General features: G+C 38.3%; 1 protein-coding gene across 1 annotated transcript in view; it reads right to left on the bottom strand.

Annotated features, from left to right (window-relative positions):
- Positions 1 to 1,636: 1,636 nt before the first annotated feature.
- The window catches only part of spon1a (spondin 1a), a 77,549-nt gene continuing 61,934 nt past the window's right edge, over positions 1,637 to 17,251 (bottom strand). The window contains exons 9-16 of the mRNA XM_059354293.1: positions 13,779 to 13,919; positions 11,388 to 11,463; positions 11,095 to 11,277; positions 5,547 to 5,717; positions 5,275 to 5,442; positions 4,717 to 4,881; positions 2,647 to 2,913; positions 1,637 to 2,553 (exon numbers count right to left, since the gene is read on the bottom strand). Of these exons, the coding sequence (XP_059210276.1) occupies positions 2,390 to 2,553; positions 2,647 to 2,913; positions 4,717 to 4,881; positions 5,275 to 5,442; positions 5,547 to 5,717; positions 11,095 to 11,277; positions 11,388 to 11,463; positions 13,779 to 13,919 (1,335 nt within the window). The 3' untranslated portion in view covers positions 1,637 to 2,389. The remainder of the gene's footprint in view (positions 2,554 to 2,646; positions 2,914 to 4,716; positions 4,882 to 5,274; positions 5,443 to 5,546; positions 5,718 to 11,094; positions 11,278 to 11,387; positions 11,464 to 13,778; positions 13,920 to 17,251) is intronic.

Genomic DNA, 17,251 nt, shown 5'->3' with positions numbered 1-17,251 from the left:
ACAGACAGAGGAAACTCATTATAATATCACAGGGACATGGAAGGTCTACAGGCATAACAGCATCTTTGAGTTGATTTCCAGTCTGATCTCAACCTGAACCGCACTATACCGGATGAGGTCTATGAGGGGTTTCCAACCAGATCACACAGATAGACAAACCCACAGCCTTTGTCCATTCCTATCTTTTTTAAAAAAAAATCATGCACCTCTTGTCACAGCTCCTGCAGCAATTTCTGTTTCAACAGCTCAATCACGACCGTAATAATTCCCCATCCATGTTTCCAAAGCTTGTGAAGTGTGTAGGCTTCCCCCATGTGTGGTTGTGTTGGCATGGAAACAAGAATGGCATTGTGATGTGTATTGAATTTTCCACCCCTGTCCCCACAGTGAGGAAAGCCTGTCACCATCCCCTCCCCCCACCAATTGCACCAGAGAGTAGGGGGGCAGATTCTCTCAAGATCTCAGCCAGCACATAACAAGTACAAAAAAAACTCATTGCACTCCAACCTCTTTATTCCTGGAGTATAAGAGTAACCCGTCTCTCTATGGCCACAACAATCTCTGAATGCACCTCAATTTCTGTCTTGAAGGTCTTAAATTCTGATGTAACCATTGACATGAAATTATTCAGTGAATTTATATTTTAAGTATTATCAATATTATTAATAATATCAAATGGGCATTCTGCATAATGAGTATTTTCACTTTTGGTATTTTATATATTGTATAGTTTGATGCTTTTACTTTTACTTAAAGGAACATTAGTTATATGTATTGATTTAAAGATTAAATATTGATTTAATCTCTGACTTTTTATTAAGATTAAAATAGAAAATAATTGAATCTTTAATGTCATTGCACATCAGGTACACAAGGAAACTGCAGTGCTTCTCCAGCCAGTGCATAATAAATATAAAAAAAGGGATAAATTTGTTAATTTGGCGAAAAAATGAGAGAAATAAGCAAAATATACATCATTTACACGTCACTACACAGCTACCGAATTCATTATTAATTATCATTATTATTTTATCTTTATTAATTATATAAAATGGACCATTCTGCATAATGAGTAATGTTGATGCTACTTCATGTACTGAAATGAGCAGTAGTGCTATTTATCTAGTTGCAGTGTTGGCAATATTTCATGCAGGAACTATAGTCATTGTGGTTGAGTTTTTGCTTTTTTTTTTTGAGTGCCATTTAATTCCATTATATTTGACAGAAGGCAGACATCTCTATAGCCAACATTCTGCAACTCACACTAAAATAATCTATATTGATAAATAGCACTCAGGTAAGAGGAGAAATATTTATTTTAATTTTGGGGTAAACTTTTATACTTAGGTAAAGGAACTAAAGAATAACTTCAACCACTGACCACATTACATTATAAAAATGAATAAAATACCCTCCCGTAATTTTGAATGTCTTCCATTCATCACACTGCCCCCTTGTGGCTGTTATATCTATTGAGGGATGGTACAAGTCAGTTGGTACCGAATGACATTAGAACTAGCAGCCTCAGGAATGAGCAGTTTCCTATGAAAGGCAAAGATTGTAAGCTAGTTATTGCCATCTAGTGGCAGCAGAAGTGTAAACCATCCCCCAGAAATAAAAGGACAGAGCCAGGTGACAAGTTGTCACATTTACTTTTATTGTAAAGGTGATATTATTCCAAAATATTAATATGTTAGAGGAACAGAGATAAAGAAAAGGAGGAGGAGACATCTAGAAAACATCTACACAAGACTTTGGTAAGAATCTTGGGACACATTCTTATCAAAAAATTCCACAGCAAAAAAATAACAAAATCTTCTAATAATGCTCAAAATCATATAGATCTCAATCGTGGTGCATCTACATGTACAACAGTATAGCTGGGTAAAAAGCCAACTGGGCATTTTGTGTCCTAGAAACAACTGAACAATTGAAGGCGTATAAAACACTGGAATGGCTGGGCACCTGTGCTTTAAAGTCTGGAATATACTGTACTACATAAGGATACCACAAGATATAACAGTTCTTTATCTTCTTATTAAATCAATTTATATTTCATAATTATATTTTTCAAGATATATTATACCACAACATGTTTACAGTAATCTTGCAAAAGAGTCGTATGTTTGTAAGAGCTAGTTTGAAAGCACAGAAGGATCAGCCGAGTTTAAATCTAGAGTTTTCCAGTGAGATCTTTAAGTTCATCTTCTATTAATGACAACTGACCTGAGCTCAGGATTTAACCACGACAGATTCAAGCGTGTGCCATTTCAGCCCTAAACAGAGTGCATTGGATCATTGTGCGACAGTGTGCCATGCCCTGTCCCGTTCCCAGCCCCACTGTCATCCCTCCCTCCCTTCCACACCTCCCACGTCCCCCCACTCCTTCCTAGCAGGGGTGCACGTTACAAGCCCTGATCTCCTTCCTGTCCTTGCAGCTGGACAGCTGGGCAGTCTTAAACCTCTGCTTAACTGTCATGAGCCGTTCTTGAATACCTCCGCCGCACAGCTTGGTACATTCTGTCCAACTCGACCACGGCCTCATTTTACACCCTGAAGATAGAAATAAAGAATAAATATTGCTTTTCTTCAAACTTTTTTATCATCTGTGTTGTATGTCGTACTGTACCGAGAGTCAATACCAACCCGGATGCTCAGAGGCGACCTCAGCTCTGCCCTGTTTGCTCCTTCTCTTCTCGCGCTGTTCCTTACGTCGTTTCTTCTCGTCACTGTTAGCTTGTCCCCGGTTGCACTTCCTGATCTTACACTTCTTCCTCTGGATGGTTTCAGGACACGTGTCTCCTCCAAACTGAGGCTCCAGCTTCACCATGCGTGTCCGGATCGTATGACCCTTCCCACAGGACTTATTGCACTCTGACCACTCAGTCCACTCTGACATTATGCAGTCAATGGCTGAGGAGACAGAATTGGACAAAAACAAAGTGTTCTTACAGGAAGTTTTGACATGACAGGAGTAACTGATGAGGAGGGCGATAGATAGGGTTTGATTCAATCTTCTGCAAATATAAGCCATGGATTATAAATCCACCTTGAGGCAATACAGTTTGTTTTATTTTAAATTACACAGTGACACCGCAGAGAATACTTTTCTGTTTTGCCAGGAGGTGTGATTTGTTTTCACATGGCTCTGATGCAGCATCCTCACCACGGCTGCAAACTAATAAGCACTGACATCAAAGATAAATTTGTTTTCTGAGCTGTAAACTAAATTATATAACTGTATCATGAAACACATCAATGCTGCCGTTAATATTGACAATCCTTCTGTTAGCATTGTCCTTGCAAGGTCCAGGGCTTTAAATGATCATAGAGTCGACTGGTTGGAATCAACGTATCAATGTCATCAAGTTTATAAAAATAATGTTGACATGTTACACACCAAAGCCACCCACTCAGCCCCCTACTCAGTCCCTCCCTGCCCCCCTCGGAGTCTCTTGCCCACTTTTAGCACTTATAAAATGTTGCTTTTTTGTTAGGCTCAGACTTGGGGGTGCAGCTGCACAACTATGTTCTTAAACAGCAACGTTGATTTATACATCAGTTTAGGGATGTCCCAATGTGATCTCATAGACTCAGTATTGGCCGATTAAGATAATTTCTTTCCCTGCTCAGTATCAGCTAATTAGCTTTATTAATGTGCATATAACACTTTGTTTTGATCTTTTTACTTGCAAAGCTTTCATACACAGTAACACAATGAGTGCAGCCACCTCTATAAAACAGCAAAGCACATTATGACACTATTATTTTATGTGTTTTACCTAATTTATGTGCACTTTATTCATCTCAGTTCAGCGCAAGAGTCTCTTGCGTTTTGTTATCATCTCTGGTGCATTTTTGTGTTTCACCGTGGGTGTAACCCAGCAGCTGCTCTGAGGAGAGACAGACAGCGTTGCAACAAAAGCCCTGTGAGCAAAAAGCCAATAAGTTACAATTCTTTTGGGGGACATATTGATAGATTGTGTTTCTCCTGGCAGGCTCATGGTTTTGGCTGTTTTGGCAACAGCTTTTCTTGCTTCAAGTATAATTTATCTCAAGATAGCAGATATAAATGCTGACAGATTTCTTTTATTAAAATATTCCTCTGTTTTAATAACCACACACATCATGATGGAGGTACAACCAATACTAGAATTTTTAAGCCAATATTATTATTTACCATGGACACAACATGGACAAAGATTTTAATATGGATCCCTTGAATTTGGTTTTTGAGTAATTGGGAGCAAACTATTCACTGAGCGAGACTTTTTATATTTGTAAAATAAAGTTGTCTATGTACATTTTTTTCTAAATTACCTCAAACAAGCTCTGACTTAACTCAGAATCTTTGCTTTTTTTGTCATGTTTTTTGTAATTCCTTCCTTATATTAGACCTGTCACTACAGTGCAAGTCATTTAATGGTATTCACAGTAGTTTTAATTTGAGCTTGAAAGTGAATATAACACATAAACTCATCTTTTATTTCTCATATATACCAGCAAGGACCAAATGAATTGAAATGTAGAATAGGTACATAGCACAGAGGTAGTTGACTTCCTTTCTCTGCACTGTATCCTGTGAAGTAACCCCCATCCGTAGCAGTGCATGTATCTGCATCAAGGCACCAAGTTGCATAACAAAGATGGAATTATCATAAATTACCATAAATTATACATTGTACAGTACGTGGGTGTGTAGACAGAAATACTTACGACACTCTGGTAGCATGCACTTCTCCACCTGTTCTAACTCTTCTGTACACTCTCCCAGCTCCACAGGGGACTTGAGCGTGCGCTGTCGTGTCCTTGTACCCTTTCCGCAAGTCACACTGCAGTCACTCCAGTCAGACCATGGAGTCAGCATGCAGGGGATGGTGTCTAAACACAACAGGAGTCACTCGATTACACATACAGCCAGTGTTCAAATGTATATTTTAACACCAAACATGTACAGGTGTGAAATATTTTAAATGCAACTGAAAAGAGCACTTAAAAGAAAAACAATCACAAACAGTAGCAGCATCTGGCAATTAAATCATGAAGGTACAAGGGGACACACGCTGATTCAAAAGTGTTTTTCTGAATTAATTGTTTGGGTTTAATCTAAAAGAAAGTTCAGTTTCTACAGGGAAATTAAATGTTAGATTGTCTCATCAGTGCTCCTGACATGGATCTAGAGTAAGGCTACCAGCTCCTGTGGCTAGCTGGTTAATGAGGCTAAAGTGTAAGAGGTATCAGGATATTTGTGGTCCTGAAAATGCTGTTACTCACGGCATTCTGGCATCATGCACTTCTCCACCTCTAGCACCTCTGCCCCACAAATGGAGCCATCTGCAGGAGGCATCTTTACCATGCGCTCTCTCCTCTTCATGCCAAGACCGCAAGTGGCACTGCAGACATCCCATTCACCCCACTCTGTGACCAGACAGCTGCTGGGAGCTAAGGCCAAGAGGGAAACACGAGGTAGAGTAAACCTACAGCACCACTTACATTAGATCTATAGGATGAGCTCATACACATAGCAGGGGAAATGGAGAACTCACAGCATTCCTCATTGACCACACAGTTTTCTGTCTCCTCTGTGGGCAGGGTGCAGACTGAGCCATCATCAGGAAACTGCTTCACATAACGCTCCCGGGAACGTGTGCCCATCCCGCAGGTTAAACTACAGGGAGACCAGGTGATCCACTCTGACAACATACAGGTGGAAGCATCTAAAGAGTCAAATGACAAAGAGGAAGAGGTCAGCAAGCTTCAGGAGAGGTCAGTGATAAATGACAGATAAATGACGGTAAATGACAAAATTATTTAAGGGCACAGGGTACTCAAAACTGTGAATTTGTTGTTTCTTTACCAACATTTTAACATTTTTCCTCCCAGAGAGAATATAAACACTGCTCTACCTGGGCATCTCCTTTCATGTGTGATTGACAGTCATTAGTGGAAATAATATTGACAGGAGGTGACTTCTGTGAAGTGTTGGACAGTGTACGACTATTACAGGTGAAACATCAACATTTGGAGGATTTTTCACCATAAAACATCCACAGAGCTTATTCCAAGTGACAAAGAAAAAGGATATTCGTGTTCATCTTGCACCTCAGCCAGAACTGGATCCAAAACAAACTGAGCTGTAAACTGTTTAGTCCAAGGAGGCAAATCTCTGTATAATTAATCAAGTAATCAAGTAATACTTGACACAATTTTCATTTGGCTTCCTGTTGTGTTGAGCTTGGTGAAGCTACTCTGTAGTAGTAGTAAGATGAGTTATTTGCCCATAATGCCCATTTTGAGATCATCTGCATCATCCTATGTCGGCACATATGAAGCCAATTATTTATTTATTATAGTATTTCACTGACCAGGGATGGCAACTAGACTAACATTGTCTATTTGTCGGCATTTATTTAATTGAACTACAGCCAGAGTGCAAATATACATAGCAGATAGAGCAATAATTGTGTTCAGCAATTTTATGTCTCATTTCTTCTTCTTCTTACATAATTGTATTTTATCAGATTCAAAAATAAACAAACCCAACAAACAAAAATCATGATAGCATTATGTGTCCATCGGCCGCCCTGCTCTCTAAATATCAACATTGGCCATTGAAAATATAGGTCAACCACTTGTCTCTAGTGTTTACAGTCCTGGGGCCGGATTCACAAAGCATTCTTAAGAAGTGCCATTTTTTTCTTAACTCCGCTCTTAAAATTTTAATCTTAATCACAGGCTGATATATAGAGTTTATGGCTCTGGGATGCTTCTCTTACCTTTGTAGTCAGTGCTATGTTTTTGTGTTGCAGTACTGTGGTTTTTTTGGGGTTGTGATGATTTTATTTGCATCAAACTAAAATTCTAAATTGTATCAAATACATACATTGCTGTTGCTTAAAATAAACGTAGCTGCCCTCTCATTTAAACTTTCAAATAAATACCTAATTGACAAAAGACAATTGCAACTTGCTTTTCTTTGCTACTGGTTTCATATGCAACTATGTGAGCCTCATTTTTTTTGATTTTACATACACAGGCATTTGAGCAGAAGAGTGAAATGTAAAGTGGTGATACACAAGTGCAGTCCAGTGTGTGAATGTATAATGCATAATGGACAAGAGGTTTGTTATTAAACTCTTCAAGATGGATTATATATCATTTTCTGACACCCAATAGCAATTAACTTTGCTTCAAAAGGAACAATACTTTCTGCTCAATAAAGCAGTGGTGACTGAATTGGAAACAGAGGTTTTAGTTTTTAGTCTCAGAGCACAAGGGAAGTAACTTTCCTTAAAATTAACCACACTTAGAAGATTACACAGCAGGACAGAAATTAGGATGGTATTATGCGCACTGTTGAGTCTGATCTGACTTTGCACATTAGGAATCTAACTAAAACAGCATGTTATCATTTATAAACATTAAAAAATGACCACTATCTGAGATACAGAGAAGCTCATGCATGCTGTGGTTACAAATGGGCCTAATTAATGCTGTGAATTACTCTCAGGTCTGTGCACAAAAAGTCTAGAAATCCATCACAGTTTGTGCAAAATGCTGCTTACAGATTTAACCGGACCAAGTTCTTGAATTATCGTCCAGTGAGTCTTAGGATAGATCCCACTACTTGTCTATAAATCTATTATACTATTCATAGACTTGTCCCCTGGGTACAATGCTTATATGCTCCTAGATGAGTCTCTGATGGAGCCATCAGATCTTTTTCTCTACTGTTCAGCGTACCAAACAGTGGGAGACAGAACAGAGACCTATAGTGAAACTGCCGCTGGGACCAGTCTCCTTTTAGATCTAAGGACATAAAATAGGCTTTAAAGTGACTGCTAATAAACTCACCATCCTACTGCCTTTATTATTACCTACTTTTGCCAGAATAATTTCTTTTTTGACATATATAGGTGAAATGTGTAAATCACTTTGAGATGCATTTTTTGTATAAAAGTCAGTGAATCCAAACAGCTCATTAGTTTATTTTGAATGATCTAATACTTTCTATGCTCCGGCAATCATTCTATGTTAAAACATCATTGAAACAACAAACACTCACAACTAAAAGACGGCAGGAATGCTGTAAATCTACGCTCATTAAAAAGTGTCCGGGTTCCACGCCACACATATCAACTGATTTTCTTTCATGTCAAAATAAATTTGTAGTCATTTGTTTTCAAAGGCAGGTGACAGACAGATAACATGAATAAGAAGTCTTAGATGTAGTAGATCATTTATGCTTGTTATTTTAGATTAGTGAACACATGCAACTATAATTGGATGTCACTGGCAGCTCTGCTTCATTTTTCTGTTTGTGAGTATACAAGTAAGTAGCTCGACCAGCAAGAATTATTCAGTGTATTTAGAAGTTAGTATTCCAGTGTAGATCAGAAAAGCATGTGCTTTTTTTCACATAGTGGAGATGAGTTAATGACATAGTTACATCAACGTCAATTGAATTAAAGGAAAAATGAACTATTTATTCAAGAAGCTGCTGCTGCATATAATAACCAACAGCCAGGGTCCACTAGTGTGTTACTGTATGCAGGTTTTATATCCAGGGGAATAATATAAAGATTATAGGCACAAACAGTGAAATTCTACTTTCCCAGAAAATTAATATTTATTTTTTTTGAGCATGAAATTGAATGTTTGTAAGACTTTATCATTGTTAGATCAGTCAAAACTAATCTTGAAGAAGATAGCACTCAGCAACAGCAAAAGTGCATCTTTCAATCTATGCTATAATTGGAAATTGTCAAATTGTCACCCAAACACAGTTCCTCATAATAATCCACAGATTTTAGTGTACAGACTCCACACGCCAGCTGTCCATCCCTGTGCAGAAATGCCAGAATATAATTACAAGATGAACATTTGTGATGACAAAGTGGTATGTTTAAAAAAGTGATGTCAACATACACATTTGAAAACATACCACTGCTGTTATCACACATCAGATTGTGATAGGCATCAAATAATATTTCTGCACCCCTTTTTCACCCTATTGCCTCATCCGTCTACTGTAAAAAAGTCAAGTAAGGATAAAAAATTAAATATTATGATAACTGTTAATATTATAATTGGCTGTTATTAATGGACTGCATTTATATAGTGCTTTTATCCAAAGCGATTTACACTACAGACTGCGCTCATTCACCCATTCACACACACATTCATATTGGTGGCCGAGGCTACAAGGGCACACTGGTGCCACCTGCCACCATTGGGAGTTCATTCATACACTGACAAACGCAGCATCGGGAGCCCATACATCTCATAATTATTCAAGTGGGGCATGTGGTCAAATAGCATTTGGTCTTGGGTATGGAGATACAGCAGAGGCTAAATATTAGAACTGTGACATTTTCTTGTTGTGTACTCTGGCAACTTTAAGATGTAATTTCAAAGTGCTAACATTCACATTAGAAGAACCATGTAATAATGATTTTATACAAAGTCTCTCCAGGATGTTATTTTCATGCCATTGATAATGTGTGTAGGCTGTCAGCCAGGCTACGCTGAAGAAGGATACCTGTGTGCATGTGTTATGTGCAGCCACAGGAGGAAGCAGGAGCTACTTTCAGCACAGTTCATTTGAATAAATGAGCAATTTCATTATGACATAGTTTATTTCATTTTCTGTATTTCTTACCAGCCAATAGCATGTGGCTGGTATTGTTTCACCTTGTCTGCCTACAAAATGCCTACATTTCCGTCTATGGACAGATTCTGTCAATGCAACAGAGTCACAACTGTGAAGGTGCAGTCTGTACTTGTTCCTACTCACTAGCCTGATCGGGCAAGTGGTATAAAATAATTAAACACATTTTTTTCAGGAGCTGATGATGGAAGTAGGTAGGGGGTCTAGGGCCTTCTAATGTCCTTGTCATCTCTGTTGAAAGTTACAAATGCACTGTTCCAGGAGGTAAAACATGACAATTTACTTTAATCTACTAATCTATAATCTCTAACTGATAATAAATAACACATTTGTATTGGGGTACGTAAAAACTGATTTTTGGTAGTTTTCACTTGCCCAGTCCAATTGAGAAACATTTGTTTTTTGTAAATATATACACTCATATACATTCTGAATTTAATGCATTCTGTTATCATTTACGTTTTACACAGCGTCCTATCCCTGGAATCAGGATTGTAGTCTTTTCTCCCTGTAAAACACTTTGTAATTTAGTTTTAAAAGGAGCTACATCAATAAGGTTTACTATATTATCATAAGTTAGGGTCCTTGCATATTTAGCATTCAAGGTGTAAAACATGGCACAGATCATTAAACTCTAAAAGCACAATCTGTCTGCCATTAAACCAGCAATAAAGAGTTTCTTTTGCTGATAGAAAACTCCAGCCTATTGATCATCCTTAATGGGCAGCCACTTTTGGTTGCATCATTTAATTATCTATGTAAAATGATTAATATAAATGATTCATACTAGTCATACAGTGTTGGAAAGTAAGGAAAGTTTTACTTGGTGGTGGTGCTTGGCAAAAGGTCATGGGGTCATCCCATTATATTTTATTAGTCATTAGACTAGACCAAACTGTTTAACTCAAAGAGTGACAGACTGACTGATCTACATGGATACCCAGACTGCTGCCTCTGGGGCAAACACTATTGCAGGGAGCGGAGATTTAGAAATAGAGAGGATAAAAAAATGAACTACCAGCAGACATAATTTCTTTTTGCCTTAACATCTTACAAAATATATTTAATGGCCTCATGCAATTTAATTTGACTTGCTATAAAAAATTTAAAAGCCTGCCATATAAACAAAGTGCTCTCCTTCTGTTCCCACTTCATTGCTGCAGCAGACTGGTACCCTGGGTATTATTGATGGCCTACAACAATAAAGTTTTTGAAAATGCAATCACTTTACAAAATGTCAAAATATTAATGGAACAATAATCGTAACACTGCCATAGAAGCTATCAAAGAGATAAAAAGGTTCTCGGGAGAGGCTGAACCGTTGGAAAACTTTACTTACTTGAGATGTCTTTAACATCATCAAATATGTGGACTTTTTTCCCTCTTGGAACACATAAACCTTCAGTCTATAGTCAGGTACTCACCCTCATCACTACATCCAGGCCCCATGCAAGGCTCAAAATCCTGGGTGTGTGGGCAGGGCACACTAAGGTCCAACTGGGCCTTTAGCATCCTCTGCCTCATTCGCTTGCCTTTTTCACAAGTGGCCGAGCTGCAGGCAGACCATGGAGACCAGTTGGAGTAGATACATGTCTCAGGGGTGTCATCTGCAACATGGTAAAGGGAATAAAGATACTATAATAGCCTGACACTGTCAACTTTGCTTTTAATCTTGTATAAGAGAGGGATAGGGAGAGAATGTGAGCAGGCTCCATACCTTCTTCTTTCTCCTCCTGGGCAATATCTGCTACAATGTCATCCACATTGTCCGGCACAATGTTGCACTGTTCACCCTGTGGACACACAGACATACAGTAATGTTGGGAACACACTCCAGCACTGTGTAGGTGCTCTGTTGCTTCGTTTTTCTGTTTGCTCTGGATAAATCCCTGTGTTTGTTTGTGATAGTTATCAGAAACAGTGGCAGCATGCAAATGGGAAGGCCAGCATAAGCTTACACATTATTTTAATACAATACACAAGGACAATGCGTACTGTAGAAGAATCAAAGTCAGTTATTTCTGCAATTCTGCAAGTGTAAACTGAGTGTGTGTGCATGTGTTTTTAAGTAAGTGATGAGAAATGTTCTATGGCAAAAGGATCATAGAATAAACTCCCCTCAGCTGCCTCTAGATGCCACTGAAGGACCGCTAACCTTTTATCGCTTTCTGGTTTACAGCCAGAATTCCCAGGGAACGTGTTTCACCGCCCATCAAATTATAATTAGAAAAAGGTTATATTTCACAGAGTGAATTTTAATACCTGCCATAAATGTTTTAATTAACTTTTTTTCAATGCTTTGTGTCATTTTTATTGGCTGAAGTTTTTTAGGAGCTGCATCACAACACAGTTAAGGTATTATATGATTTATTGTTCTTGATATAAATTAAGATTAATTGACACTGCTGGTGATTTTGGTCGAACTATTGCCCATCATAATCATCATCATTCATATAATGATTGATGAAATATCACATTCATATCTTGTTAATTACACCTTACCTCATTTATTATATTTTATTAAGCTTATATTTCATTTTTGTTTAATTAGGAAAGCAGCAAACAAAACTTGTTGAAGGTGTTCCGGTGACTTTTTTTCACCTTGTGAAACATTACTTCCACAAGTACAGGAAGTACATCCAGCACTGATCTGTATTGATGGACAGGACTGAACTCACTTTGGTACCTGCTGAGCAGTGATGAAGAAAAAGAAAGGTGTCTCTCTCCTCGTCTTTGTCTCTGCTTTGAAGCTCTAAAAGACATCTATACTTCACAATGATGGCAGATAGTAAAGGATGCCAGTTCTACTTTCATGTTTATTTATTTTATTTTAATTTGATTTACCAGTGCAGCATAGAATCAAGAGTGACAACAGTGAATTAATTACAGTACCAGTTCAAAGTTCGGACACACCATCTCATTAAATTTTTTTATTTATATTTATTTAGTCTTCTACAGTGTAGATTAATATTAAAGACATCAAAAGGACACACATGAAATTATGTACTAAACAAAAAAAAATGTTTAACAAAGCAGAATATGTTTAATTTTCTTTAAAGTAGCCACATTTTGCTTATTAATGTGTTTGATCTCAAACACATTAAAAAGGCAAGGAATTCCATAAATTAACTCTTGACATGCCACGGCTGTTAACTAAAAACCAGTCCAGGTGAACACCTCATGGAGCTGACTGAGAGAAGAACAGAAGTGTACAACGATGTCATCAAAACAAGAGGTGGCTGCTTCAAAGAATCTAAAATATAAAACACATTCTGGTTTGTTAAACACTCTTTTTTAAAAACTCAATTCCATATGTGTTCTTTCACAGTTTTGATGTCTTCAGTATTAATCTATAATGTTTAAAACAATTTTATAATAACATGATTTTTTTTTTTTTAAAACATGAAAACCGTTGAATGAGAAGATGTCCAAACATAGAGGATATGTAGAGGATAACCTCAAATGCAGCAACAAAGCAAGAGTACCACTAATTATGAAGATTTAAAAAACTTGCAGAGTTGCAATCAAAGAGAACAGACCAACCGAGGACCTCTTCTTTTTCTTTTTGCTGTGAAACCAAAGGGCTAATTATCACTGTACTGCCTAACTCTCGAAACAAAAAATGGGCAAAGAGGTGGAGCATGGGGGAGCTGAGGCGGGTCAAATGAAGCCTGGCTGCTGGAACACACCAGTTGAGACACCACCCACCTGTCACTCAGAGCGGCTACACCTTTAAGTATTCATAACTTCAAGCCTTTATATATTTTAAATGGGTGACTTATATAAAAATGCACATCCTGTACGTAGGCATTAATGGGGAGATTAGCTATAAAGAATAAAATAATTTTTTGCATCCAGCTATAAACAACACTTCTGTTGTAAAGTTTGGCATTTTAGCGTGGGGGTCTATGGGGATTGACTAAGTTTTTGAAGCCAGTGTCAAGTGGCCATTCCAGGAACTGCAGTTTTTGGGACTTAACAATTTGAGGTCTGACGGTCTGAATGTTGACCTATATCTGATAATTGCCTGCATTATGATTATTATCCTAAAAGAGATACCAAGCATTTTATTTCCATCAAGAGTTGACTGGTATGAAAACAGACAGACCTTTCTGGCGATTCGTTCCACCACCACCCTGGCCACTGGGACGATGGCCCCCCCTTCAGGGTCATAGAAAGGGCTCTGTGGATGATCCAGACTGGTCAGGGGGCGGATCTTGTCCTGGGTCTCAATCGGCTTGTTGGGAGACTAAAAGAAGCACACAGAAAGACAAAGAGAGAGAGAAAAACACAACGCCATGGATCTTTGGGATTTCAAAAATAACACACTGTCAGGATTTGTTTGAAAAATACATTACAATGAACACAAAGTCACTCAAAGTTACACAAAGCATGAGTCACACAAAGGACAAGCCAAAGAGTTAGAGAGCAGCTGTGGAGAAGCGCTGTAGTTTATATGGGAGATGCTCTTATTAGTCAACAGTAAAGGTCTGCCAGCATGGGGTTGATAGAAGTACCACCGCCAGAGGCTGTCTGGAGGCAGAAGACCAGCTCATCCTTCACCCCCCCACTGAGGCCAAACTGAAAAAAAACAGGCAAAGAGCAGTTGTGTTTGTGTTTGTGAGAGAAAGGGAGATAGGGAGAAGGGTAATGACTGGCCACTAATTAAAAGATACAGTAAAACTAATGGCACAGAGAATGGGTCCATTACTCTGTTACAGGCCCGTGCCTTTAACAATTTTGTAACAGTGAACCAAAGTCCCACTCCACATCCAGAATAGCCTCTGGTCCACTATATTCTGCTGCACAATGTATTAATGGGTAGAAAGTGTCTTTTATTGATCTTTCTGAAAATCGTAAACATGATATGTGTGTGTTCTGTCCCTAGATACAGATGTCATTTACACAAAAAGATGCCAATATTTGTTAAGCTTCAGTGGAGAAAAAGGTTAAGCCTGCACTAACTCCATGCCACAAAAGTTTAATAAAGACGTTTTGATCCTACTTGAATCTTTGTCAAGTCAGAGTGATCTGTCAAAAAACCAAGGATCAAAATGTTGAGAGTGACCTCATGAAGATTCACGTAGCATCCAGACTTTATTGAATGTGCAGGCGTTATCTCCACTGACACTGTCCTCTAATAGCGTTGCACCTATGTGAAGTGTGTATAATTACACTTCAAGCGTCTTTGAGTGTCTAGAAAAGCGCTATACAAATTGAATGCATTTGTGTAGCTGGCATTTAATATCTACACAGGTTTAAGTGGTGCAAAGCTCATAAGAGCCTTTCATTTTAAAAGAGTGAATGGATACCTGAGATTAGGATTATTATATAGCAGCTGCTACAGCCGACTATCACTCAATAACCTTGATCCTGAAGAAAAGGGTTAATTTTTGGGAAGGTTCTGGTGTTATAAGCAGCATCTTTTTTTATGACTTATATGTAGATTTATCAATGATAATTTGGATTGGAGATAAATTTATCCCAGATTAAAGAAATAAAATGTGTCATGTCTGTGTGCTCAGATTTCACTGAGTTGCGAATTCCTAAAACGCTAAATGCAACAGTCACATCCAAGTGTTTAAGTACCTTAATGATCTAAGTGTCATGTCCACTGCTGCAGCTCCAACTGCTGATGACCAAAACAACTGGTCTAAATAAACTTGTTTTTTTTCCTATTATTATTTCCTGTGGCATATGTTTGCCTGTCCAAAACTGTGTGCATCAAAATAGTGTGCAAATGGTGTTTGCTATGAACAGACTTTTTGAGATTTGCTTTCAGTCTCCTAACAGAGGAAACAGTCAAGTCATAGTAGTCAGAGATAAAAATAAGTAAATAACACAAACTGAAAATGTGTGTGTGTGTAAGAGAGAGAAAGAAGACAGAGAATGCAGAGAGGAAGATGAAGAGAAAGGGGAAATTATTCCAGAGGCTGGCCAAAACAAGCAAGAGAGCACAGTTCAGTGGATTCATCTGTGAGCTCCGCAGGATCAGCCAAAGGTTTCACACATGTCGTCATAGAGTTTGGTCAAACATGCGCATGCACAGCCTAATCTGTTAGTACTGACTGGAGACACTGAGCATGCAGGAGACAGCACCACAGCATGAGGGCGATGGGGGAAGATGTTCAAGGCTGTTAAAGGAGAATTGGATGGGTGATGACACTTGAATTGTTGCAGATTGGCAGTATGTGAGGAGGTGGGAGAGGGTGATTGTGAATGTGAGCAGACAGGCAGATGAAGAGGAAGATGTTGGCGTAATGACAAGGTCAAAATGCGAGTGAAGGGAAGACTCAGCTGGTGATGAGAGTCAGGAGGAAGGTTATCCAGGGGGTAAGAGGTGGAGAGAAAAGCAGTTTGCACAAGGCTGTGATTGCTCTGGGAGTGTGGGCTTGTAACCTGTATTGAGTCACACATTCAGAGGGACTCTGCTGTTTTCGTTGTATGATGATAGGGAGTGTCTTTTCCCCATGGTTTCCAATTAAAATAATAATCACTGGTAAATTTTCAAATGTTTTACCAAATATCTCAACTGACGAGTAATGTGTCAAATCTTTAAAAAAAAGTGACTTAAGTTTGCACTTGGGCTGTGAAACAATAAAAATATCTAACTGTAATTATTCACATGGTTGTCTATAGTTAATTGCAAATTAATCACACATTTTTATGATCAAATTGTATATTAAAGAGAGATTTTTTTCAAGAATTTAATAATCTTATCAACGTGGGAGTAGACAAATATGATTACATTATGCAAATGCATATACATGTATTGTTGAAAATAAATTAACACAGCAGTTGGTGGCTTTGCACATATTCATGGAACTGGAGTTATATTCGGTAACTACTTTTTCCAAGTGCTGGTTTAAAATAATGCGCTGTCACCCCGAGGTCACTTTTCTGTTTACTGGTTTGATAAAATGAAATGGCTAAACTCAAGGGACTGGCCTTTTTTAATATACAACGTGAACAACTGCAGATGAATTATACTTCATGAAGGGACTTCAAGGTTAGTGTGATTGCTGATGGAACTCTCTGATGAATGCAACCGTCTTAACTTGTCCTAACTCCTCTGCTGCTTGTGCTTTCTGGTCTGAATACAAGTTGTGTATCTCTGATAGGGTGATGCCTCTCGAAGGCAATTCAAGGGTAGTAGTTGGATGCAATTCAAATTATTCATGGCACGCAGACTCTCCAGAGCTAGATGTTTCAGGGCTAACGGGACTGTCTGCATTAGCTGTGCTTAACAAATGCTATTTAAGAGTAGATGTAATCTAGTGGTAACTCACTTCACATCGACAGTAACTGCAAAGAACTTTGGTTTTGCCAACAGATACATAACAGATACATTTGAAAAGGCTTTGTAGCTGAACTTGTCATTCAAAATACCCTTTTCTGTAACGACTTACAAACACTTCCTTGATCTAGTATGGTTTTAACTATTCTCCCTCCCGCCTAGTAAAATATTATGCACATTTATTCTCCTCAGTGGTAAAATCTTCTGATCCCTGACTTTAGGGCCTCTGTTGCTCTCTTGATACATTGTTATCACAAACACACCATAGCTGTGATTAGGTCTGT

Source organism: Centropristis striata, chromosome 2 (genome assembly GCF_030273125.1).
Source record: "Centropristis striata isolate RG_2023a ecotype Rhode Island chromosome 2, C.striata_1.0, whole genome shotgun sequence".
Taxonomy (NCBI): Eukaryota; Metazoa; Chordata; class Actinopteri; order Perciformes; family Serranidae; genus Centropristis; species Centropristis striata.
Note: the sequence above shows the minus strand (reverse complement) of the source record. Positions and strands in the feature narration are given on the sequence as shown.